This window comes from Dendrobates tinctorius, unplaced genomic scaffold (assembly GCF_039654945.1).
Source record: "Dendrobates tinctorius isolate UK_male_01 unplaced genomic scaffold, ASM3965494v1 ptg000073l, whole genome shotgun sequence".
Taxonomy (NCBI): Eukaryota; Metazoa; Chordata; class Amphibia; order Anura; family Dendrobatidae; genus Dendrobates; species Dendrobates tinctorius.
In genome coordinates, this window is record NW_027361741.1 from 11,219,642 (window position 1) to 11,247,195 (window position 27,554).

At 45.0% G+C, this 27,554-nt stretch overlaps 1 protein-coding gene and 1 long non-coding RNA gene across 5 annotated transcripts in view; one reads left to right on the plus strand and one right to left on the minus strand.

Annotated features, from left to right (window-relative positions):
- The window catches only part of LOC141096307 (uncharacterized), a 140,534-nt gene extending 125,514 nt beyond the window's left edge, over window positions 1-15,020 (minus strand). For all 3 annotated transcript variants that reach the window (XR_012233641.1, XR_012233642.1, XR_012233640.1), the window contains exon 1: window positions 14,939-15,020. This is a non-coding gene — a long non-coding RNA (uncharacterized lncRNA). The remainder of the gene's footprint in view (window positions 1-14,938) is intronic.
- Window positions 15,021-16,292: 1,272 nt separating this feature from the next.
- Window positions 16,293-27,554, plus strand: part of SGSM1 (small G protein signaling modulator 1) — a 444,365-nt gene continuing 433,103 nt past the window's right edge. The window contains exons 1-2 of one of the 2 annotated variants that reach the window (XM_073582650.1): window positions 16,293-16,489; window positions 16,569-16,612. In XM_073582650.1, the coding sequence (XP_073438751.1) occupies window positions 16,474-16,489; window positions 16,569-16,612 (60 nt within the window). In that variant the 5' untranslated portion in view covers window positions 16,293-16,473. The remainder of the gene's footprint in view (window positions 16,490-16,568; window positions 16,613-27,554) is intronic. The other variant, XM_073582649.1, reaches the window with a different exon arrangement.

A 27,554-nucleotide genomic window follows, 5' to 3' on the forward strand; every position in this document is an offset into this window, starting at 1 on the left:
TACAACCATTTTCTTCTGTTACCTTTGTAGAAATGAAAAATTGGGGGCAAAAACAACATTTTTGTGGGAAAAATTAAACTTAATTTTTTCCTTCTACATTGCTTTAATTCCTGTGACGCAACTAAAGCAGGGGTGGGGATCATCTGGTGTGGCCTGCAGCCAATTTGCCATTTTTTGGCCACGGGCCCTTTAATTCTAATAGTGGCCTGACGCCGCCCCCATTGCTCATTCAACTTATTGGCATCATAGATGCCGATACAGTTGAAAGCAGTGATGGAGGAGAGAGTGTTAGACGCTCCCTCTCCCATCACTCCACCTCTGCTTGTGACTCAGCGGACGTGCGATGACGTAACTTCATCGTGCACCACGCTGTACCAGCAGTGGAGCCTATGAAACCAGAGCAGAGCCTGGAGTAGCGACAGGAAGAAGGAGGAGGGGTGAGTATTGTGTGAATATGTGTGTGTATTAATTCATGCTACATCTGCTCATAATCCAACCACCATTAGGGCCGTCCCGGTCGGCCAGTTCCTAAGGATGAGGCGGAGTTGTTCCTCTAATAAAAGGTTTGAAACACAGGCTTTAGATTTACAAACACGCTTTCAAGCCCATGGATACAGTCGCAGGTGCATAGAATGGGGGTATGAAATGGCCAGAAAGACCCCTCGTAGCAGCCTACTACATTCTAAGAAAGGCTCTTCTGATGGTAGTGATGGACCTAATAAGTTTATTTCAACTTATAATCATGAATGGGAAAATATGAGATGAATCTTGATAAAATATTGGATGATTCTTGGGGCTAAGCCTTCCTTGGGGACCGTGCTGGGGAATTTTCCCTCAATGACCTCTTGTAGGTCTAAAAATGTGGACACCGCATCTGGAGGCACGTTTGCCCCTCTCCTATATACTGACAAGCTCATTACCTTAGAGAGATCATTCTCCTCATAACTGAAGAAGGTCACATTGACCGAAACGTCTTTTTTCGTGTACTACAATAAACCGCCTTACAAATACCTTTAAGTTGAGTGCTAGGTTCATATTTGTTGCTTTAACGGTTTGGGAACCTAACCTTAGCACCATCTTGAGTTGTGCTCACGGTGTTCTTTCTAAAAATGTAAATGATTTGCTGGTCAGGAGCCGTTATACTCCGGCTCCTTCTAATCCATTTGGCTCTAGAGGGCCCATTCCGGGATCTATACCCTGCAGCCACTGTGTTGCCTTAACAAATGTCCTGCGCTGCTCTACCTTTCAATCTTCGGATAGTGTAAAATAATTTAACATTTGACACCCTATTTCTTGTGTCAGTACTAATGTCATTTATTATGACACGTGTGGGTGTCCCAAAATTTATATTTGTCTCACCAGAGAATTGAGGGTATGGGTACATGAGCATGTGCCAATCCCTCTGACCTTAAGACCATCTCTCGCAATTTTCAGTAATACCATAATTGCGAGGTTAAGACCTTTGCGGTAAGAGGGATTGATGTACTACATATGGGTATTAGAGGGGGTAATTATAAAAAAAAATCCTTGCTCAAATGGAAACAAGATGGATAGGGCCCTTAGACACTATGACCCCTAGAGGTCTTAATGAGTCTTTGAGCTTCTCCCCCTTTTTATAGGAATCAGTATTTCTCCTTATTCAAATTTATGTCCTGCGGTCTCTCTGCTCCTCCACTACATCTCTATATCCAGGTGTTTTATAATATTTTTGTTTTTATAATTGTGTTTTTAACCTTATTATTTTTTGCTTTATGTTCTATTTTTATTCTTGTGACTTTCTGACTTATTGCGCTCAATGGACCTCATAGCTCCATCTTCCTGGCTGACCTCATTCCGATATGTGTTCCTTTAGGATGGATCCACGTATCATGGAAATTCTTAATGTGCTGTATGTAATCGATTCTGCTTTTTATGTTTGCTATTTACTAATAATGTTTTAGGATCATGTATTTATTTGCACTATCCCTTTAAATTTCTTTGATTTTGATTTAGTATTGGCAGCTGTGCGCTTGCGTGTTGCTTCCCTTGGTGTCCGGCTTGTGGCCGGGTGTCCTTCTGCCTCCTGTGCTCGCTTGGGGTTAATTCCCCCCTCCTCGCGCAAGCACAGTGATGCTGGACGCCTGTGCTGCAATTACCAGGACCTGGGGAGTGCAGTGCACAAGCGCCAAGAGCGCTGCTGCCATTGGTCAATTCCGACCATGTGAACTCTCACATGGATTTTAAGAAGGTCCTGCTTGCTCAAAGCAGCATATCCCCTTGAGAAAGCTGCGTCATACACACGCGAAACGCGAGTTGGGTAATAGTTGGGGAATTACCACCTGGCCAGGGGCTCTACTCATCTTGTCTGGGTAAGACTCCTTCGTCTTCGTCAGGAGGACGAAGGAGTCTTACCCAAACCTCGCGTCGGGATGTGCGGTGCATGCTAATCACCACACTACAGGTATATGGTTTTTATTGCTATGTATGGATGTTTTATTTGCCTCGTAATATCAACAGTATGTAATGTCTATGGGCATTATTTGGTGCAATTTCACTTTACTGTGGTTCATTTAGTATGATTGCAATTTATGCACTTTTGTTTAAATATCTTTATGCGGATTAATTACTAGCACTCTTTGGATCAGCTGTTTTTTTGCATATAATTGTTTGCTTATATATGCTCTGTTGCACTTTAGCATGCATCACTTTATTTTTCTACTTTTTTGCACTTTAGCACTTTTTCATGCCCTATATAACTGCTGTGATGCCTGGCAATATCTTTCTATAGACCATTTAAAGCAATATATGATTATAATGGTGGTTATTTTCCTCATCTATATATATAATTGCCTTAAATTATCCGTCATCCAATTCTGTCTGGATGTCCTCGAATCCCACAATCCACCGCGCCGACCGGAAGTATGCCGACCACCATATTGAAATACCCAAATGATGGGTATTTCAATTTGGCACCCGATGGTGGTACCAGGCCCTTCCATAGTACCACCAGTGGGACACCGCCGGGACCTCCCCACCACCGCCGCTGCTGGACCTGCCGCCGACGCCCCCCCCGCCGGACCCGCCGCTGCCTGCCCACCCACCTCCGTCACAGCCTGCAGGAAAGACCGCGGCTTGCGGCCTGTCCACAGGCCGCAAGCCGAAGTCTTTCCTGCCGGCTGGCCGCCGCCAGGACCCCCCCCGCCGCTGGACCTGCCGCCACTGAACCCCCCCACCGCCGCCGCCGGACCCCCCCACCAGACCCTCCGCTGCCTGCCTTCCATGTACATACACACATACATACACAAACATGTACTCACATACACACACACGTACTCACATACACACGTACTCACATACTCACACGTACACACATATACACACACACATACGTACTCAGGATCCCCCCCCCCGCCGCTGGACCTGCCGCCGCTGAACCCCCCACTACCGCCGCCGGACCCGCCGCTGCCTGCCTCCATGTACATACACACACATACATACACACACATGTACACACACACGTACATACTCACACACACACGTACTCACACACACGTACTCACATACACACACAAGTACTCACATACACACACACACGTACTCACATATACACACACACGTACTCACATATACACACACACGTACTCACATATACACACACGTACTCACATACGCACATGTACTCACATACACATACTCACATATACACACACACGTACACACACCTACACACGTACTCGCATACACACACACGTACGTACTCACATACACACACATGTACTCCTATACACACATACTCACATACATGTACTCACATACACACACACGTATTCACAAACACCCACACATGTACTCACATACACACACACACGCGTACTCACATACACACATACACGTACTCACATACACACACACGTACTCACATACACACACGCACTCGCATACACACACGTACTCACATACACACGTACTCACATACACACACGTACTCACATACACACACACATGTACTCACATATACACACGTACTAACATACACACACACATGTACTCACATACATGCACACACGTACTCACATATACACACACATGTCCTCACATCTCCAGCACAGGCAGCAAACCACCCTCTTTCCTGCCGGCTGTGACTGCACGGATGTGGGTGGGCAGGCAGCTGTGGGACACACAGACACGTACACACACACATGTACGTACACACACACACGAATGTACACACACATATGTACTCACACACACACATGTACACACACACACGTACTCACACACACTCTTCCCTCCCGATGCGATTGCATCGGGCACACCTCTAGTTTTATTATAATATTTTGGATTATATTGATTTTTTTATTTTTTGTGCAAGCACTTTTAAATGTATAGTACTATTTACCATTTATAATTTAAGGTATTTTAATTCACTTCTTGTTTTTAGCATTTTTTTTTGTATGTTCAGGTCCCCCCCTTACCACCCCTTTTTTTGGTTGTACTATACTGTGTGTGTGTCTGCACTATACTGTGCATTGGGGGAGCTGCACCTGCACTATACTGTGTGTTGGTGGGGAACTGCACTGTACTGTGTGTTGAGGGGAGCTGCACTATACTGGGTGTATGGTGAAGCTGAAGTATATTGTGCATTGGGGGAGCTGCGCCTGCACAATACTGTGTGTTTGGGGTAGCTGCACTATAGTGTGTGTGTGGGGGTGCTGCCCTATACTGTGTGTTTGGGGGGAACTGCACTATACTGTACTGTGTGTGTGGGGAGCTGCACTATACTGTGTGTTGGGGGGAGCTGTGCCTGCACTATATTGTGTGTTGGGGAGCTGCACTATACTCTGGGCCAGCGTTAGGGGCAGGCAGACCAGGCAGCTGCATAGGGCCCCCGCTCCTCCAGGGGCCCCCAGCCAGCGGCACATCACACAGCCGCTATGGGGCCCCTGTGAGGCAGGGGGGCCTGCCTGCCCCCAGCGCCGACTCCCGCCGACTTGAAGGAGGCAGTGATGGAGGAGAGAGCATCAGCTGATGCTCCTTCTCCCATCATTCCCCACTCTCACTGTGTGCCAGACAGAGCAGGAGGAGACAGGATCAGCCAGCAGCGCAGGCATGAGGGAAAGGTGAGGAGTTTTTTTTTTTTTTAAATCAGTGTGAGTACTGGACTGTGGGGCCACTCTGGGGGGACTATATACCATGCTCGGTTGTATCATACCATGCTGGGGGAGCTATATACCATGCTGGGCTGTATTACACCATTCTGGGGGGCTATATACCATGCTGGGCAGTATTATACCATGCTCGGCTGTATCATACCAAGCTGAGGGGGCTATATACTAAGCTGGGCCGTATTATACCATTCTGGGGGGCTATATACCATGCTGGGCTGTATTATACCGTGCTGGGCTATATTATACCATTCGGGGGGGCTATATACCATGCTGGGCTGTATTATACCATTCTGAGGAGGCTATATACCATGCTGGGCTGTATTATACCATGCTGGGCTGTATTACACCATTCTGGGGGGGCTATATACCATGCTGGGCCGTATTATACCATACTGGGCTGTATTACACCATTCTGGGGTGGCTATATACCATGCTGGGCTGTATTACACCATTCTGGGGGGCTATATACCATGCTGGGCAGTATTATACCAAGCTCGGCTGTATCATACCAAGCTGAGGGGGCTATATACTAAGCTGGGCCGTATTATACCATTCTGGGGGGCTATATACCATGTTGGGCTGTATTATACCGTGCTGGGCTATATTATACCATTCGGGGGGGCTATATACCATGCTGGGCTGTATTATACCATTCTGAGGGGGCTATATACCATGCTGGGCTGTATTATACCGTGCTGGGCTGTATTACACCATTCTGGGGGGGCTATATACCATGCTGGGCCGTATTATACCATACTGGACTGTATTACACCATTCTGGGGGGGGCTATATACCATGCTGGGCTGTATTATACCTTGCTGGGCTGTATTATACCATTCTGGGGGAGCTATATACCGTGCTGGGCTGTATTATACCATTCTCGGCGGGGCTATATACCATGCTGGGCCGTATTATGCCATGCTGGGCTGTATTATACCATTCTGGGGGGGCTATATACCATGCTGGGCTGTATTATACCATTTTGGGGGGCTATATACCATTCTGGGCTGTATTATACCATGCTGGGGGGCTGTATACCATACTGGGCTGTATTATTCCATTCTGGGGGGCTATATACCATGCTAGGCTGTATTATACCATGCTGGGCTGTATTATACCATTCTGGGGGGCTATATACCATGCTGGGCTGTATTATACCATGCTGGGGGGCTATGTACCATGCTGGGCTGTATTATACCATATTGGGCTGTATTATACCATTCTGAGGGGGCTATATACCATGCTGGGCTGTATTATACCATGGTATTATACAGCCCACCATGGTATACAGCCCAGCATGGTATACAGCCTGTATGCCATGGTGGGCTGTATTATACCATGGTGGGCTATATACCATGCTGTGCTGTATACCATGGTGGGCTGGGCTGTATACCATGGTGGGCTGGGTTGTATACCATGGTGGGCTGGGCTGTATACCATGGTGGGCTGGGGTATATACCATGTGGTGGTGGGCTATAAACTATGCGGCTGTGTTATATACCATGGGAGGTACATTTTACATTATATTCTTTAGGGGGAGGCTGTGTTATATAATATGGGGGGGGCTACATTATATTCTATGGGGAGGTGGGCTGTATTATATTCTATTTGGGGCTACATTATATTCTATGGGGGGCTGTATTATATTTATTTATTATATTCGATGGGGGCTGCATTATACTATATGAGGAGGGCTACATTGTATTCTATGGAGGGGCTACATTATACTATATAAGGGGCTGCATTATATTCTATGAGGGGGTTGCATTATATTCTGTGGAGTGGCTGCATTATACTCTGGGGTAGCTGCATTATATTATAAGAGGGGGGCTGCATTATATTCTATGGAGGTTACATTATATTGTATGGTGGGGCTGCATTATAGTCTGTGGGGTGGCTGCATTATGCTCTATGGGGTGGCTGCATTATACTATATGTTGGCTGCATTATACTGTATCGAGGACTATGGGGAATACATTATATGAAGAACTATGGGGTGCATTATACTATATGGAGGGTGGGGCTGCATTATATTCTATGGGGGGGTTACATTATATTCTGTGGAGTGGCTGCATTATACTCTGGGGTAGCTGCATTATTCTCTAAGGGGTGGCTGCATTATATTATAAGAGGGGGGCTGCATTATATTCTATGGAGGTTACATTATATTGTATGGCGGGGCTGCATTATACTCTGTGGGGTGGCTGCATTATGCTCTATGGGGTGGCTGCATTATACTATATGTGGGCTGCATTATACTGTATCGAGGACTATGGGGAGTACATTATATGAAGAACTATGGGGTGCATTATGCTATGGGAAGTGAATTGTCCTACATGGGTGACTATGGCGGTGCATTATACTATATGGAGAACTATGAGGAGTGTATTATACTATATGGAGGACTGAGCAGAGTATTTTAATATATGGAGGGCTATGAGGAGTGTATTATACTATATGGAGGACTGATGAGTGTATTATACTATATGGAGGACTATGGGGCAGATTATATTATATGGAGGACTATGGGGTGTAAACTGTAGATGTGCTGCTGATAACATGATACTGTATGGTGATCTGTTAGGGTGTGTGCACACGTTGCGGATTAGTCTGCGGCTTTTTCTGTAGAGAATCCATATCTCTTGGCAGAAACCGCAGGGTAAAACACATGCATTTTTCCTGCGGATTCCTATCGTGTGTACAGCGGATTTGATGCAGGTTCTAGTGCAGTTTGTCAGTGCGGATGAGAGAGAGATTGATTGATTTGTATGTCACGGAACGTACACTGCAGCTGCGGTTCCGCAAAAAATAAGTAACATGCTGCGGAAAATAAACCGCAGCAAATCTGCGCGGAATATTCCGCAGCATGTGCACGGCGGATTTGGTTTTCCATAGGTTTACATGGTACTGTAAAACACATGGAAACTGCTGCGGATCCGCAGGACCAAATCCGCTGCGGATCCGCAGCAAAAACCGCAATGTGTGCACACACTCTTAGTGATCCATTAGTGATCATTCTGTTCCCATCATTCTTTCTCAGACGGTGGAAAGAGGCCGGGAAACAAGTGTTGAACAACTTCTTCAATTTTGTCGATCACACTCATTTAGCGTCCTGAACTCAGCGCATGTAAATACAACCGAAATGCTTCTGTGTGATGTGCAATATGTTAGCATTTGGGGCCCCATTTTAAACTTTGCCTAGGGCCCGACTTTGCCTAAAACCGGACCTGACTATACTGTGTATTGGGGTATTTTATGTCATTTAGGTCCTTCAAAATAACTTTAAATGTGGTGTTCCCTAAAAAAATTGGTTTTGTAAATCTTGTTGGAAAAATTAAAAATTGCCCTTCTAACTTCCTAGCAGAAAAAAATATGTTTTAAAAATTATGCTGATGTGAAGTACACATATTAGAAATGTTATTTTCTATCTATTTTGTGTGATATAACTATCTGGTTTAACCCCTTCCTGACATCCGACGTACTATCCCGTCCACGGTACCCGGGCCCGTATGACCGTGGACGGGATAGTACGTCTACCGCGATCAGCGGCGCCCACGTGGTGAGCGCCGCTGATCGCGGCCGGGTGTCAGCTGATTATCACAGCTTACACCCGGCACTATGTGTCAGGGGCGGTCACGGACCGCCCCCGACACGTTAACCCCTTGCACACCGCGATCAAACATGATCGCGGTGTACCGGGAGTTAAAGGGAAGCATCGGCAGGGAGGGGGCTCCCTCCGTGCTTCCCTGAGCCCCCCACGGCAGCGCAATGTGCAGCGCTGCTGCGAGGGGCTCCTATCCTCCAGGCCCCCGGATCCAAGATGGCGACGGGGGCCTTCGGGGACCTGAGGAAGCTGGCTTCCTCAGTGCCTGCAAAGCGCAGGCAAGAGGAAGTCTTCTTCAATGCCTGTGACAGATTGCTGATCTGTCACAGTGATCTGTGATGTGACAGATCAGCGATCTGTCACAGGACAGTGATGTCCCACCTGGGACTATGTAATAAAGTAAAAAAAAAATTAAAAAAAAATGTAAAAATAAATTAAAAAAAATCGCCAAATAAATTAGAAAAAAAAAAAAAATATTCCCTCAATAAATCCATTTTTTGGAAATAATAAAAAAAAAAAACAATAAAAGTACACATATTAGGTATCGCCGCGTCCGTAATGACCCGCCCTATAAAACTGTCCCATTAGTTAACCCTTTTAGCGAACCCCTTAAAAAATAAAAATAAAAAACGAAGCAAAAAATAATGATTTATTATCATACCGCCAAACAAAAAGTTTAATAACGCACGATCAAAAAGATGCATATAAATATCCATGGTACCGCTGAAAACATCATCTTGTCCCGCAAAAAACGAGCCGCCACACAGCATCATCAGCGAAAAAATAAAAAAGTTATAGCTCACAGAATAAAGCGATGCAAAAATAATTATTTTTTATATAAAATAGTTTTCATTGCATAAAACCGACGAAAATATAAAAAAGACCTAAATGAGGTATCGCTGTAACCGTACTGACCCGAAGAATAAAACCGCTTTATCAATTTTACCGCACGCGGAACGGTGTAAACGCATCCCCCCAAAAGAAATTCATGAAACGCTGGTTTTTGTTCATTCTGCGTCCCAAAAATAGGAATAAAAAGCGATCAAAAAATGTCACGTGCCCGAAAATGGTACCAATAAAAACGTCAACTCGTCCCGCAAAAAATAAGACTTCACATGACTCAGTGGGTCAAAATACGGAAAAATTATAGCTCTCAAAATGTGGTGATGCAAAAACTATTTTACAATAAAAAGCGTCTTTTAGCGTGTGACAGCCGCCAAACATAAAAACCGCCATAAATAGTAAATCAAACCCCCCCGTTATCACCCCCTTAGTTAGGGAAAAATAATAAAACTAAAAAAAAAGTATTTATCTCCATTTTCCCGTTAGGGTAAGGCTGTGTGCACACGCTGCGGATTAGGTGCGGATTCATCCGCGCGGATTTTGTAAAATCCGCAGGTGAAACCGCAGGTCAAAAGACCTGCGGTTTTACCTGCGGATTGCTCTGCGGTTTTGTCCTGCGGTTTTTCATCTCCTCAATAGAGGAGATGGCAAACCGCAGGAGAATCCGCAGAAAGAATTGACATGTCAATTCTTTCTGCGGATTGAAAACCGCAGATAATCCGCGCGGAAAATTCCGCACCGTCTGCACTGCGGTTTTTGATTCCCATAGGGAATCATGGTACTGTACACCGCAGCAGAAACTGCTGCGGGTCCACAGCAGCCAAAACCGCTGCGGAACCGCAGCAAAATCCGCAGCGTGTGCACACAGCCTTAGGGTTAGGGCTAGGGTTAGGGCTAGGGTTAGGGATAGGGTTAGGGCTAGGGCTCAGATTAGGGTTAGGGGTGTGTTGGGGTTAGGGTTGGAGTTATAATTGGGGGTTTCCACTGTTTGGGCACATCAGGGGCTCTCCAAATGCAACATGGCGTCTGATCTCAATTCCAGCCAATTCTGAGTTGAAAAAGTCAAATGGTGCTCCTTCCCTTCCAAGCTCTGCCATGCGCCCAAACAGTGTTTTACCCCCACATGTAGGGTATCAGCCTACTCAGGACAAATTGCAAAACAATTTTTGGGGTCCAATTTCTCCTGTTACCCTTAGGAAAATAAAAAATTGGGGGCAAAAATATCATTTTTGTGGAAAAAAATGATTTTTTTATTTTCACGTCCGAGTGTTATAAACTTCTGTGAAGCACTTGGGGGTTCAAAGTGCTCACCACACATCTAGATAAGTTCTGTGGGGGGTCTAGTGTCCAAAATGGGGTCACTTGTGGGGAGTTTCAATAGTTTAGGTACATCAGGGGCTCTCCAAACGCACATGACACCCGCAGACCATTCCATCAAAGTCTGCATTCCAAAACGTCACTGCTTCCCTTCCGAGCCCCGACGTGTGTCCACACAGTAGTTTTCTCCCACATATCGGGTGTCAGCGTACTCAGGCCAAATTGGACAACAACTTTTGGGGGTCCAATTTCTCCTGTTACCCTTGGGAAAATGAAAAAATTGGGGACTAATTGATCATGTTTCTGGAAAAAATACGATTTTTTTATTTTCATGCCCTGGCATTATAAACTTCTGTGAAGCCCTTGGGGGTTCAAAGTGCTCACCTCACATCTAGATAAGTTCCTTAGTGGGTCTAGTTTTCAAAATGGGGTCATTTGTGGGGGGTTTCCACTGTTTAGGTACATTAGGGGCTCTCCAAAGGCAACATGACACCCGCAGACCATTCCATCAAAGTCTGCATTCCAAAACGTCACTACTTCCCTTCCGAGCCCCGACGTGTGCCCATACAGTAGTTTTCAACCACATATGGGGTATCAGCATACTCAGGACAAATTGGACAACAACTTTTGGGGTCCAATTTCTCCTGGTAACCTTGGGAAAATAAAAAAATGGTGACTAAAAGATCATGTTTGTGGAAAAAATACGAATTTTTTATTTTCACGCCTGGGCGTTATAAACTTCTGTGAAGCACTGGGGGGTTCAAAGTGCTCACCACACATCTAGATAAGTTCCTTGGGGGGTCTAGTTTACAAAATGGTGTCATTTGTGGGGGGTTTCCACTGTTTAGGTACATTAGGGGCTCTCCAAAGGCAACATGACACCCGCAGACCATTCCATCAAAGTCTGCATTCCAAAACGTCACTACTTCCCTTCCGAGCCCCGACGTGTGCCCATACAGTAGTTTTCAACCACATATGGGGTATCAGCATACTCAGGACAAATTGGACAACAACTTTTGGGGTCCAATTTCTCCTGGTACCCTTGGGAAAATAAAAAAATGGTGACTAAAAGATCATGTTTGTGGAAAAAATACGAATTATTTATTTTCACGCCCGGGCATTATAAACTTCTGTGAAGCACTGGGGGGGTCAAAGTGCTCACCACACATCTAGATAAGTTCCTTAGGGGGTCTAGTTTCCAAAATGGTGTCATTTGTGGGGGGTTTCCACTGTTTTGGTACATCAGGAGTTTTTCAAACGCGACATGGTGTCCGATCTCAATTCCAGCCAAAAACGTCAAATGGCGCTGCTTCCCTTCCGAGCTCTGCCATGCACCCAAATAGTGGTTTACCCCCACATGTGGGGTATCAGCGTACTCAGAACAAATTGCACAATAACTTTTACGGTCCTGTTACGAATTGAGGGTGAAAAGATCATTTTTGTGGAAAAAATATGATTTTTTAATTGTATGGCTTTATGTTATAAACTTCTGTGAAGCCCATGGGGGTTCAAAGTTCTCACCACACATCTAGATAAGTTCCTTAGGGGGTCTAGTTTCCAAAATGGTGTCATTTGTGGGGGGTTTCCACTGTTTTGGTACATCAGGAGTTTTTCAAACGCGACATGGTGTCCGATCTCAATTCCAGCCAAAAACGTCAAATGGCGCTGCTTCCCTTCCGAGCTCTGCCATGCACCCAAATAGTGGTTTACCGCCACATGTGGGGTATCAGCGTACTCAGAACAAATTGCACAATAACTTTTACGGTCCTGTTACGAATTGAGGGTGAAAAGATCATTTTTGTGGAAAAAATATGATTTTTTAATTGTATGGCTTTATGTTATAAACTTCTGTGAAGCCCATGGGGGTTCAAAGTTCTCACCACACATCTAGATAAGTTCCTTAGGGGGTCTAGTTTCCAAAATGGTGTCATTTGTGGGGGATTTCCACTGTTTTGGTACATCAGGGGTTTTCCAAACGCGACATGGTGTCCGATCTCAATTCCAGCCAAAAACGTCAAATGGCGCTGCTTCCCTTCCGAGCTCTGCCATGCGCCCAAATAGTGGTTTACCCCCACATGTGGGGTATCAGCGTACTCAGGACAAATTGCACAATAACTTTTAGGGTCCTGTTACCCTTGGAAAAATAAGAATTGAGGGTGAAAAGATCATTTTTGTGGAAAAAATATGATTTTTTAATTGTATGGCTTTATGTTATAAACTTCTGTGAAGCCCATGGGGGTTCAAAGTTCTCACCACACATCTAGATAAGTTCCTTAGGGGGTCTAGTTTCCAAAATGGTGTCATTTGTGGGGGGTTTCCACTGTTTTGGTACATCAGGGGTTTTCCAAACGCGACATGGTGTCCGATCTCAATTCCAGCCAAAAACGTCAAATGGCGCTGCTTCCCTTCCGAGCTCTGCCATGCGCCCAAATAGTGGTTTACCCACACATGTGGGGTATCAGCGTACTCAGGACAAATTGCACAATAACTTTTAGGGTCCTGTTACCCTTGGGAAAATAAAAATTGGGGTGAAAAGATCATTTTTGTGGAAAAAATATGATTTTTTAATTGTACCGCTGTACATTATAAACTTCTGTAAAGCCCTTGTGGGTTCAAAGTTCTCACCACATATCTAGATAAGTTCCTTGGGGGGTCTAGTTTCCAAAATGGGGTCACTTGTAGGGGGTTTCCACTGTTTAGGTACATCAGGGACTCTCCAAACGTGACATGGCGTCCGATCTGAATTCCAGCCAATTTTGCATTGAAAAAGTCAAACGGCGCTCCTTCCATTCTGAGCTCTGCCATGCGCCGAAACAGTCGTTCCCCCCCACAAATCAGGTATCAGCGTACTCAGGACAAATTGCACAATAACTTTTGCAGTCCAATTTCTCCTGTTACCCTTGGTAAAATAAAAAAAATTGAACCTGAAGTATTTTTTTTGTGAAAAAAAGTTAGATGTTCATTTCTTTTTAAATATTCAAAAAAATTCCTGTGACGCACCTAATGGGTTAATAAACTTCTTGAATGTGGTTTTGAGCACCTTAAGGGGTTCAGTTTTTAGAATGGTGTCACTTTTGGGTATTTTCTATCATATAGACCCCTCAAAGTAGCTTCAAATGTGATGTGGTCCTAAAAATAAAATGGTGTTGTAAAAATGAGAAATCGCTGGTCAACTTTTAACCCTTGTAACTTCCTAACAAAAAAAAATTTTGGTTCCAAAATTGTGCTGATGTAAACATGTGGGAAATGTTACTTATCAAGTTTTTTGTGTGCCGTATCTCTGTGATTTAAGGGCATAAAAATTCAAAGTTGGAAAATTGCGAAATTTTCAAAATTTTTGCCAAATTTCCATTTTTTTCACAAATAAACGCAAGTTATTTGAATGAAATTTTACCACTAACATGAAGTACAATATGTCACGAGAAAACAATGTCAGAATCACCGGGATCAATGGAAGCGTTCCAGAGTTATGACCTCATAAAGGTACAGTGGTCAGAATTGTAAAAATTGGCCCGGTCATGAACGTGCAAACCACCATTGGGGGTGAAGGGGTTAAAGGGCATAAAAATTCAGTTTGAAAATTGGGACATTTTAACATTTTTTGTAACATTTTTGTTCTTTTCATAAATAAACGCAAATTATATTGACCAATATTTATCACTAACATGATGTACAATGTGTTACGAAAAAACATTCTCAGAATCACCGGGATTCATTGAAGTGTTCTAGAGTTGTTACCACATAAAGTGACACAGGTTAGAAATGTAAAACCTGGTCTGGTCAGGAAGGTGAACACAGACTTAGGGATGAAGGGGCTAATTTGAACACAGCAAACACATCATGGTCCTTGTAATAACACAAACCATAGTTCATGTCTGAATAAGGCCTGAAAGGTGTAGTCTTATACCTATAATGCCCTGCATATACATGTATTTTTCAAGGAGTTATCTACTACAGCCCCTTCTCAATCTAAATGCTTGCTCCGTTAAAACAAAGAGGAAAAAGGGGAAGGAGATTGTCAGCTCACCCCTAGTAGATGCACCTTGTTCAGCAGGCAACTCGTACGGAGTCGTCACAGGCTCAGACGTCAGCCATGTGTTTCAGCAAACAGCCTTAATCCTCATTTTTGGCCTATCAGCTGTCGGCACAGCCGTCAGGGGCTTATCTACAGCATTCTGTAATGCTGTAGATAAGCCCCCGATGTAACCTGAAAGATAAGAAAAACAAGTTAGATTATACTCACACGGGGGTCCGGTCCGATGGGTGTTGCGGTCCGGTGCCTCCCATCTTCATACAATGCCGTCCACCTTCTTACTTCTGCCGCGGTTCCTGCGCAGGCACACTGCTCTGCCCTGTTGAGGGCAGAGTAAAGTACTGTAGTGCGCAGGCTCCGGACCTCTCTGAAATTTCCCGGCGCCTGCGCACTGGAGTACTTTACTCTGCCCTCAACAGAGCAGAGCAGTGCGCCTGCGCAGGAGCCGCGGCAGGAGGATTGCATCGTATGAAGATGGGAGGCGCCGGACCACGCTTCCCCGGTGAGTATAATCTATCTCGTTTTTCTTATCTTTCAGGTTACATCGGGGGGCTTATCTACAGCATTACAGAATGCTGTAGATAAGCCCCTGATGGCGGTGGCCACAGCTTATAGGCCAAAAATGGGGTGACAGATACCCTTTAAGGTTGTGTGCTGCAACACGTTGGTTTGCCCATATAGGTGGCGGGTGAAGTCCAGTTTTTATGTCCTTGTATAGTTCCAATAAAGTTTTTTCATTTTTATATCCGCTTCACTGGTTTCATCGCTGTAGGATCCCCTTTTTTTTTTGTTGCAACAAAGCAGTTATACTCACCTCGGGTGCCATCGCCGTTACAGAGGTGTTAGCGGGGTTCATGTGAGGCCACCCGAGCCCTGCGCCCTATCAGTACTCGCTCCACTGTCCCTGCCATTGGACAAAACCGAAGATCAGGAGGCCATCAGAGCGCAGCCCAAGCCTTGACTTGCTGTTGACGTTGGGTTAGTCCAAGTCTAATGACAATTCTGAGCACAGTGATTGGGTGCAGCGATGCCCACTGGCAATGTAACCAATGTGCCAAAACAGCAAGCCCAGAGAGAGCAATGGAGGGAAGCCAGCACTGGACCAGGAAAGGGTGAGAACAGTCTTAGTTTATTATTTTAGGTATTTTTCTAGCATTTGCAGTTCACTTTCTTGGAAGTGAAAAACCTCTTACTAATTTGATAGGCTGTGACCTTTTGGGGCGGGAAGAATTGTGTGAGGTTCCTCTGCACTTTCTTTAACAGACAACACAGCAAATACTATAGAACCATATTTCTGTATATGGTATATAACATGCCACCACCATGCAGCGTTTAGCACACAAATTTTCCCTTTGTGGCCCCTCCAAGCAGCACCTAGAATAAACAAGCGCGAGAACTTCCTCTCAGGTGCGCGCCCCCGAGAACGCGGGAAAGCGCTCTGACGTCACGGGAGGCAGAGTGCACGCGCAGGGGCAGCTGTGCCTCCTAGAGCCGAGCCCGCAGAGGACAGGAACGGGGAAGCTGCAAACATGGCAACGGGGACAGGTGAGCAGAAAGCAGAGAGCGTTTATGATATGGCGTCACATAAAGAGAGCAGAATAACCTACGAGCTTGTCGTCCACAGAGGCAGAGACCAGGCAGCGGCTGCTGAAGACTGTCAAGAAGGAGGTAGGTGACCCCATGGCATCATCTCTGCGAGGCTGGTGGACGTGTAGGAGATGTGCACAGTGCAGCCTGAGAGGGTGTGTTACCCTACACAGCTGCCAGCTCTGCTGCCCTATGGGTGCAATGGGGGCTTGGTGGAGGCAGTGCTGGCACTGAGATATCAGGGTTCCACGTCTCTAGGATTGGGGACCCTGCTACTGACTGTGCGGGCGATATTTATTACATTGGCGGGCATCAGTCGCTGGGCTCATGTAGCCAGCTACAAATCTTGTGCAGGTAGGTTACAAAGAATAACATCAGATCCGCATATTATATTTATCAGCGCACTGATAAGTCGGGACATGGCGAAGTAATTGCATTATTAGGGTACTTATCTCTACATCACGCCAGGGATTACAGAAGAATAACACGTATACTACATACAACCACACTCGAAATCAACGCAGGGGCCAATCCAAACGTATATCTAACAGACTGAGTGGGTTGTTATTGATAAAAGTGCTGCAGATGATCGTCAGTTCTTTTCCTTCAAGATTATGTTACTCTTTGACACACAGATTATTCCATCCAGGTATAACAGGGTTAAGCTAATGGATTTTAAGGCCAAAACAATGTGTTGCTAAATGGATCATATTGGGCCAGAGTAAAAACCGGAGTGTATTGAATTTATTCATTATGCATTGCTTGTATAGCCCGATCTTATTCTGCAGCGCTTTCCATACATTACCATCACTAGTGGGGCTCACAATCTATATATGAGTGAGACTATTCCTAGAAAGGCCACATTTTGCTTTTCCTGAAGATGTCCGGTTCATTTGATGTAGTGCATCAACTGAAATTGGGGATATATCGTATGTATTATGTGACCGCCATGATTTTTAAGTACAGCACCAAGTCTTCTAGGCATGGAGTGAACAATCTGGCGAAATATTGCTACATCCATATTTTACCATTCTTGAACAGAGAGCTCTTTAGAGCAGAGATGCTGGATGCAGAGTGATGCTCAACTTTACTCTTCAGAATTCACCATAGGTGGCTTTTGGTTGGATTCTAGATCGGGAGACATTCTTGGCTTCTGAACCTCTTTCACCCTGTTCTTCAGAAAGCAACAGATGTGTGTTTTGGATTATTGTCATGTTGGAAAAGTGCACGTCTACAAAGGGCATGGAGTGATGATAGCATCTTTTCTTTTAATATAGAGCAATACAGCTGCGAATTAATGCCATCAATGAAATGTAGCTCCCCCAAACCAGCAGCACACATGCAGCCCCACATGACACTGCCACCACAATGTTTCACTGTAGGCACCATGCATTTTTAGAAATGCAAACTATCATTTTTGGTACTAACATTACAGCATTTTGCTAACATAGCATCAAAGTCTGACCACTTGTAATCTGATTATTGTGAATCCCTACCACCACTAGAATAGAGTTTCAGTGGTGGTAAGATACCGCAGTGCTGCCTTATCTCTTGTTAGTGCCCTAGGTCAGTTTCCAGAGGTTGCTTGATTGGTTGGCCTATAACTTTGTGATCCACCTATTTATCAAAGTAAACTTGCATACCAATTTTGAGAGCTATTATAAATAATTAAAGGGAACCGTGCAAGTCTCCCATGCCCCCCCCAGAACCACCTGGAGTTGTCTGCATATATAAATACCGTGCCTAAGGCCGGAGTCTCCCTACGGTATAACATGGCCGAGGGCTATGCGATAAAACGTTGCATAACGCTCTGCCCAGTGTTATTCTGTGGGGCAGCTCAGATCTGCGATTATTTTCTCATGCTGATTCGGCATGAGAGAACAATCCCAGCATGCTGAGATTGGCAACAAGACTTGGCTCACTCGCACACAAACAAGTGTATGGGTGCGAGTGAAATATTTGACTGCGCTCGGATGTTAAACCAGTGCTGTCCGATATACACCGAGACAGGTAATGGAGTCGATGGAGAAATTACTTTCTCTGCCTCCTCCGCACTTGTGCTGCGGTCCTCTCATGCGAGAGAATCGCAGTAGAGTAGCATGACACTCTGCTCCCGTTCGCAGCAGAGCTGGCGCCGAGGGCCATAGGCATATCGCATCCGATGCTCTTGCATTGGATGCCATACGCTAGTTTGATTATGGCCTGACAGTCCCTGTATTACATACATAAACAGATCTTTAGAAAAATTACAGCTTCAGAGAAGCGTACTGCGCATGATTGGAAGTACAGGAAATTTCCGATCATGCACATTGCGCCTCTCAGGCTGGTTTCACATTTGCGTTTTTTTTTCGCGGTATTTTAGCGCTAAATAGCGCATGCGTTTTTTTCCCCTATACTTTGCATGGGATGCGCTTATGTGTGCATACACATGCGTTTGTACGCGTTTTTCCGCGCATGCGTTTTTTTGCGGTATGCGCTTGGGCGCACAAAATGCAACCTGTTGCATTTTTTGGGCGTCCGACTTGCCTCAAAAAAACGCATGCGCGCGCAATGCGTTTTTTTACAGCAAGAAAACCAATATAAGTCTATGGTGAGCATATGTGCGCATTGGCATGCTTATGTATGCGTTTTTTTGCACATGCATTTTTTTTTTTACCATTAGTTTAGACAATGGAATTTAGGGGTTTGGGTTAGAGTTAGGGTTAGTTAAGGGGGGTTAGGGTTAGGATCAGGGTATGGTTTGGTTAAGGGTTAGGGTCAGGGTTAGGGTTAGGATCAGGGTATGGTTTGGTTAAGGGTTAGGGTCAGGGTTAGGGTTAGGATCAGGGTATGGTTTGGTTAAGGGTCAGGGTTAGGGTTAGGATCAGGGTATGGTTTGGTTAAGGGTTAGGGTCAGGGTTAGGGTTAGGATCAGGGTATGGTTTGGTTAAGGGTTAGGGTCAGGGTTAGGGTCAGGGTATGGTTTGGTTAAGGGTTAGGGTCAGGGTTAGGGTTAGGATCAGGGTATGGTTTGGTTAAGGGTCAGGGTTAGGGTTAGGATCAGGGTATGGTTTGGTTAAGGGTCAGGGTTAGGGTTAGGATCAGGGTATGGTTTGGTTAAGGGTTAGGGTTAGGATCAGGGTATGGTTTGGTTAAGGGTTAGGGTCAGGGTTAGGGTTAGGATCAGGGTATGGTTTGGTTAAGGGTTAGGGTCAGGGTCAGGGTTAGGGTTAGGGTATGGTTTGGTTAAGGGTTAGGGTCAGGGTCAAGGTTAGGGTTAGGATCAGGGTATGGTTTGGTTAAGGGTTAGGGTTAGGGTCAGGGTTAGGGTTAGGGTATGGTTTGGTTAAGGGTTAGGGTCAGGGTTAAGGTTAGGGTTAGGATCAGGGTATGGTTTGGTTAGGGTCAGGGTTAGGGTTAGGGTATGGTTTGGTTAAGGGTTAGGGTCAGGGTTAGGGTTAGTAAAGTCATGGTTTGGGTTAGTGTGAGGGGGCACCTAATGTTTGGAAAAAACGCAAACGCGGTAAAAACGCATACAAACGCTGCGTTTTTTTCATGCATGCTCATAAAAATGCTTGAAAAAAATGCAGCAGTTGTATGCTTTTGTATGCGTTTTTTCAATGCGTATTTTTGCGGGAAAAACGCGCTGCAAAAAAAAGCAAGTGTGAAACTAGCCTCAGGCTGTGACATGTACATCCGGCTCCAGAGGATAATTGCATTGAGGGAAAGAAGCTGTGCATGGTAAGTATAGCACTAGTTTCTAAAGATCTGTTTATGTATGTAATGTAATTAGGGGACTGTTAGGCTATGTGCTCACGCTGCGGTTTTTGCTGCGGTTCCGCTGCGATTTTGACCGCAGCAGAACTGCAGCAGTTCTGCAGACAGTGTACAGTAGCATGTTATCCTATGGGATTAACATTCTCCTGTGCACATTCTGCGGATTTTTAACTGCGGAAAAGCTGCGGATTTGAATCCGCAGAAACAATTGACATGTCAATTGTTTCTGCGGATTCTGCTGCGGTTTGCCACCTATTCCATTGTCCAGGTGGCAAACCGCAGGCCATTTTACCTGCGGTTCTGCAGATAAAAATCCACCGACCAATCCGCAGTGTGTGCACATAGCCTAAGGCAGCATATTTACAGACACAACTCCTGGTGGTTCTGGTGGCATGGGAGACCTGCCAGCTCTCTTTAACGCATATTTGTCATCTAAGGGGACTTTTTAGAATAAACTTGTGTGTGTGTGCGTGTGTTTGTGCATGAGGAATAACACTTATTTCTGTGCATTATATGCTTTCTGCATTTTTCGCCAGCTATCTCTCTCGGCAGATTTTCTGTTGTCTTTGAAATGGTGGATTGAATTGCTACGATGTTTCCCATGCACTGTACACAGAGAAAGTGGTTCCTGACGTACTGTTCCTGTAGCACATAGAAAGAATGGTAAATTTTTTGGCTAATGAAACTTGAGACCAATAAATATAAATCACATTAGCTTAGTATTAATACAAAACATGGAAGACTGAAGTGTCACAAGGACATGCTAAAGGGATGTAGGAGTTAAGTATCCAAGAGTGGAGGGGAAAAAAGGGAATGGGGTGACTCCATAAGTAAAATAATGTAATTATATATAAAAGTAAATGTCAATTTATCTTATGAGTGTATTACTTTCAGATCAATTGCAGAGTCCTTAGACTCTATAAAGTCCGAGAACATTGCTTAAGAAAGCCAAGTGGATTAAATGGCAGTTGTGAGATCTTCCCTGTGTCTGATGTAGTTAATCTTGTTAACTACTTCTGCTAGAGATGGAGGGGACTCTAAAGGTATTGTCACACTTAGCGATGCACCAGCGATCCCGACCAGCGATATGACGCTGTCAGGATCGCTGGTACATCGCTAGGTGGTCGCTAGTGAGCTGCCACACAGGCAGATCTCACCATCGACATCGCAGGGGTCGGGGGTCGCTGCTTACCTGTCAGACGAGGCGATCCTGACGTCCTCCCGCCCGCGTCCACGGGTCGCTCGTCGTCACAGCAGGAAGCTGATGACGAGAATCTGTCCAGGACGTTCTCGCGCGATCAGTGATAACCAGCGGGGGAGCGTTCGGAGGTAAGTATCAGACATAGCGATATCGCTAGCGATATCGCTATAACGTCGCAAAAACCAGTGACGTTATAGCGATATTGCTAGCGATATCGCTTAGTGTGACAGGCCCTTTACTTTCACCGTCTGGATGTCACCTGTCCCTTTTTAAACAAAGTTGGACTTAGGGTTCGCTCAAATGTGCATGTAAAATAAGCGAGTGCAATGTGAAAAAAAAAAAATCGTGTTCCACTCACCAGTGTTGTTCAGTTAGGCAGTGTTCATCTGCAAATTTTTCCTCACCTGGAATTGGGGTATGGAAAAATTTGCAGCATGCTGTGTATGGCGCGTAAAGGTGCCAATACTCACCAATGCAAGTCAATTGATGTGAGAAAAAAAATCGCATGGTCCATGCGTGTGCCATTCGATTTTTACACACCCATCTCATTGGAAACCCAACATTTCATCATCCACGTACAGTAAATTAACATCATGAACCATCAGAATATATATAAATAGAATAAATGGAAAGATGTCACTGAGATATAGAATTAGTGCAGTGCATGTGTAGCTTATTGTACATATATTTAGCTAATAAATAAAATAAAATAATGATGTGGGGGTCCCCCTTATTTTTCTTAACCAGCTGAGGGAAAGCTGACTTGCCCTTTTGTGTTGGCAGGTGGGTTAATGGTTTTGGGGTTGATATCAGCCTTCTAATGTCAGCTGACTTAAAGCCCAGGGGCTAGTAATAGAGACGCGTCTATAAGACACCCCCACTACTAACCCCGTAAGTTTAAGTAAAAAGCTCACACACAGAGCAAACGCCTTTATTTGAACTGTAGACTCACCGATCCTATTTTAACCATTAAGATTCAAATAAAAAAAGTAGTCCTCGAATGTCCTCAGATAATTCCTATTGATGCTGTCCCATGACAAACCCCAGCTCTGCTACATCTGGATAGTGTGTTTAGCGGTGGCATGATGCGACCACTCAGCCCGCCATCCATAACACACTGACAGTAGCGTGAGAACTCGCCTGCAGTGACGAGCGCTAATATCAGTAACGTGACCAGAGTTCATAGCCAATGACATACAGTAATTCTCTATGTAAAACCTGATGTTAAAAACGCTTTGCATACGGATTGCATACACGTGTCATACGGATGCTAGGTGAGAAAAAAAAAATGCCTGACACTCCAACTTTTGTGGCTGAGAATCTAAGCTACTTTAAATATGCAGATGTGAGCGTATCCTTAGGGAAAGAAAGACAGCTGCACAGATATATATATTCGAGGAAGAAAGATAAATATATAATGAAAATGCATCTTCTAAAAGAGGCTTTGTTTTGCAAAGCTTCACCAGATGAGAAGGAAAGACTGGACGCAGTAAGGCGGCATATAACATGAACAACAATCGAATCGCAGTGCAAGGAGCTTCATAGACATTCTGTCAAGCTCGGGTCAGGAGAGCCGCGGGCCAGTCCGAGAATTGCGATGTGATTGTCATCCATCTTATATGGCCGTCTGACTGCGCATGTTGAGAGAAACACATTCAGCAAGTTGTATTATTAGTTACAGTCTGGACCGAAAGTGTTGGCACCCTTGAAATTGTTCCAGAAAATGAAATACGGTATTTCTCCTCGAAAACTACTGCAATTACACATGTTTTGTTATTCACATGTTTATTTCTTTTGTGTATATTGGAACAACACAAAAAAAACAGAGGGAAAAAAAGGTAAATTGGACTATCCAGAGTTGCAACCTTTCAACAATTTTCCTCTGCTGTCCAAGTCTTGGGAGATTAGCTACAGTGCCATAGGTTATAAACTTCTTGATTATGTTGCGCACCTTGGAGAAATAAACATCAAGATCCTTGGAAATGGATTTGAGAACCAAAATTGTTGAACAATTTCATCAATCTCAAGGTTACAAGTCCTCAGACAGTTCTTTTCTCATCGTTCTGTTCTTTTATTGACCATGCTGCTGCAGGAGAGGGAGCATTCATACTCTTGAGTTGTTGAAAAGTAGTTTTTTTCCGTGTTTCTGGCTTGGAGCAAGCCCTTTTTCAAATATAAACTTCACGTCATTCTATTATCTATTTAGGCAATTTAGGCAAAAAGCCAAATATTAATTAAATTTCTACTGAGCATAGCCTAATATGAAAACCTAATTACTAAGAAAAAATCTTGCATAGGTCCTCAGGAATGAGACAAATTTTCTGCCATTTGTAAAAAAAAAATAAAAATTAGGGCTACAAGGATTTCTCTGCTTTGCCTTGCTGCAGTCTGTACAGTGTCACTCCCGCAGGTGGCGCATATGGTTCGTGGACCCACTGTGCCACAGGGGCCAGTCTTGCCTAGGAAGGGGCGTTGCTAAGCGGCTACCTGGTATTCATTGGAGCTCCTGATGGTGCAGACAGACAGGGCTGCAGGTAGCCGCCAGGTACCATTCCAATGCAGGCGTCGGTAATGTAGCTGCCGATCCCAGGGGTTAGGTTCGCTGACACAGAAAGATGTGACAGAGGTCACTGACTAGCCGGAAACGGAGACTGACGGACTCTACGGACAACTTTTATATTGAAGAAAGGTTCTTGGTCATGCACATAGTTATTATTAGGAAACATTTCTCAAACTGGCCACACTAGGACAAGGGAAAGCAGACTCAGGATGGCCGCACCAGGACAAGGAGATCGGGTATAGGTACTGCAGGCGTGGTTTCAGGAACAGGATACCGCCGAAGCAGTCATTGGAACAAAGACAAACTATACTAGACTAATGGGAACACAGGATATGAAAACAACTTTAACAGCCTAAGGACGGGAGGGACCTGGGAACATACAGTTACAGTGACACAAAACCACTAAGGCTGTGTGCACACGCTGCGGATTTTGCTGCGGTTCCGCAGCGGTTTTGGCCGCTGCGGACCCGCAGCAGTTTTTGCTGCGGTGTACAGTACAATGATTCCCTATGGGAATCAAAAACCGCAGTGCAGACGGTGCGGAATTTTCCGCGCGGATTATCTGCGGTTTTCAATCCGCAGAAAGAATTGACATGTCAATTCTTTCTGCGGATTCTCCTGCGGTTTCCCATCTCCTCCATTGAGGAGATGAAAAACCGCAGGGCAAAACCGCAGAGCAATCCGCAGGTAAAACCGCAGGTCTTTTGACCTGCGGTTTCACCTGCGGATTGTACAAAATCCGCGCGGATGAATCCGCACCTTTTCCGCAGCGTGTGCACACAGCCTAAGACTAAAGGGATTGCTCAGGCACCACACTATTGGGGAGGGTGCCTTTTATACAAGATGCCTCACAGCTATTGCCTGGGAGACATCTTGCAGGTGAACACTTTAACTAAATGCTGTTAGCTGGGGGCATTTGCCATATGCATGCGCTGCCCCTTTAAGAGGAGGGGAGTGCGTGCACTAGATGTGCCACTGGATGACAGTGCAGAATGCACTGAGGAAGGAAGAGGATAACTAGGGAGCTGCTGTAGCCAGGGCGGTGAATACATCAGTGTCCCCGCTTAGATGGAGAAGAACCATGCGGAGGCACCAGCCACAGTTGTAACAGTATTCTCTTCTTCAAGCCCCCGAAGACTCATTGTGGAAGATCGAGCCAGCTTCTTCCTGAACTCCCATGGCTTTTCATCAGTACCACGTTCTCTCCAAGCTGATGGAAGAAAGATTACATCTCCCATCACCTTCTTGGCCAGGATTCCTCTCACTGGCTGGATATCCTCTGAGCAGAACAGTGTGGATTTGGAAATAGGGAACTTAATTTGCGGAGTCCCTCTAATCTGGCAGGAAAATGGACTGGGACTCCTCCAGGTCAATGGAGAGTAGAGACTCGGAAGATGCCCTCTCCTTGACGTTTTCATCCTGCGACCACATGGAACTAGAAGATAACTTGGGGTTGATCTTCACATTGGTGACACCAGGATAAGTCCTTAAGGAGGAAGGTTTTCAGGAAATAGGCCATTGGAACCATTGCCTGCCAGAGAGGAACGCAACACTGGCGACTCAGGTGGAAGCGCAGGAACCAGACACACGTTGAGACACGACTCCCCATTGAAGTCTCCCTTTACATGCAGGCTTTAGGAGTTTAGACCTCTTAGGACAGTCAAGAATAAAGTTCTCAGTGCTACCGCAGCCAAAGCACACTCCCTTGGCACGACCACACTGCCTTTGCACAACCATTTTCTGGCTGCCTCTCTGCCATCCTCACACGAGCAACCTGCATGGGTTCCACGTGGACGGCTGTTTCTGGAGGCCGAGGGAAGAGTTTCCTTTCATGCGTCAGCTCTTTGAAACCTGAGATAGATTTGGATTACCACGGAGATTAATTCGTCAAGAGTGGCTGGGATGTCACATCCAGCCAACTCATCCTTGATCTTTCTGGCTAATCCTTCCCAGAAGGCGGCTACCAAAGCTTCATCGTTCCATCCAAGTTCGAAAGACAAGGTGTGATACTGGAAGGCGTACTTGCTGACTCAATTGTCCCTGACGCAGTCTGAGCAGGAAAGATGCAGTGGAGGAAACACGACTAGGTTCATCAAAGTCCTTTTGAAAGGCCATCAGGAAGGCCTGTAGGATCATGGTCACACTATCCCCTCTCTCCCACAAGGAGTTAATCCATGTTAGGGCTTCTCCTGCAAGGTGGGACATCAGGAATCCCACTTTAAACCAGTCAGAAACTGATGGGCCAAAAGTTCATAGTGCAGGGTGCATTTGGTTCATGCGTTTGATATGATGCGAACTCCAACGCTAATGTGAACCTAGCCTTACATGTGAAATTTTGGTATTGAAGATAGGTTCTTGTTCACACACATAGTTATCAGCAGGGCTGTGGAGTCGGTAAGCCAAACCTGCGACTCCGACTCCTCAATTTCCCTTACACCGACTCCGACTCCAACTCCGACTCCACGACTCCGACTCCCACACATATTGCTTATATTTAAGTGAAAAATTTATTGTAGTACAATGTGAACCTCAGACATTTAATCATTTTTATGATCCCATAATCAAGATATTTAGATAGAACAGAATATATATTGGTGTACTACCCGGTTTTCATTCTTTTTGGTACAGATACGATATGGATAGACAGATATGGATAAATGGATAGATAGAGCAGATTTCTAATCTGCTTTTGCTATTGAAAACATCTATGAGCTCAAAAACCTTTCAGGTGATGCGGTTTTTTAAAAAGATGATCAGCTTTTGCAGCTGAAAAAAGTATCCTCAAAAAACACAGGAAAAACGCTGTGTGTGAATGTAGCCTTAGATCAGGAATAGAACAGCCATTTATAGGACATTTCATAACTTTCCCAAATTCCTATGAAAAAATATTCAGCACATTCTGCATTGAATTACTGTACCCAATTTATTATATATTTTAGGAGTCGGAGTCGGTCCATTTTATACCGACTCCAACTCCGACTCCGACTCCACCAAAATGAGCACCGACTCCGACTCCACGACTCCGACTCCGACTCCACAGCCCTGGTTATCAGGAAACAGTTCTGGAGCTGGCCACACTAGGACCAGGGAAAATGGAGTCAGGATTGACTAAGGCGGGACCAGATCGGGTATAGGTGTTGCAGAAGTGGTTTCAGGAATAAGATGGATAAACTATCCTAGGCTAATGGAAACCTTGGATACAGGATTAACTTTATCTATGGACGGAGGACCTGCCAAAATAGTTGAAAGCACACAGACCTTATAATACTGATTATAGGGGTGGCTCAGGCACTTCCCTATTGGGAAGGGTACCTTTTTATACAAGATGCCACCCAGCTATTAGCTGTAGGTGCACACTTTAACTTAACGTCTCCAACCTGTTAACTGGGGGCATTTACCAGATACGTGTGCTGCCCCTTTTAAGAGCGGGGAGTGTGTGCACCAGATGAAGTGCTGGGAGACAGTGTGTCATGCACTGAGGAAGGAAGATCACTAGGGAGCTGCTG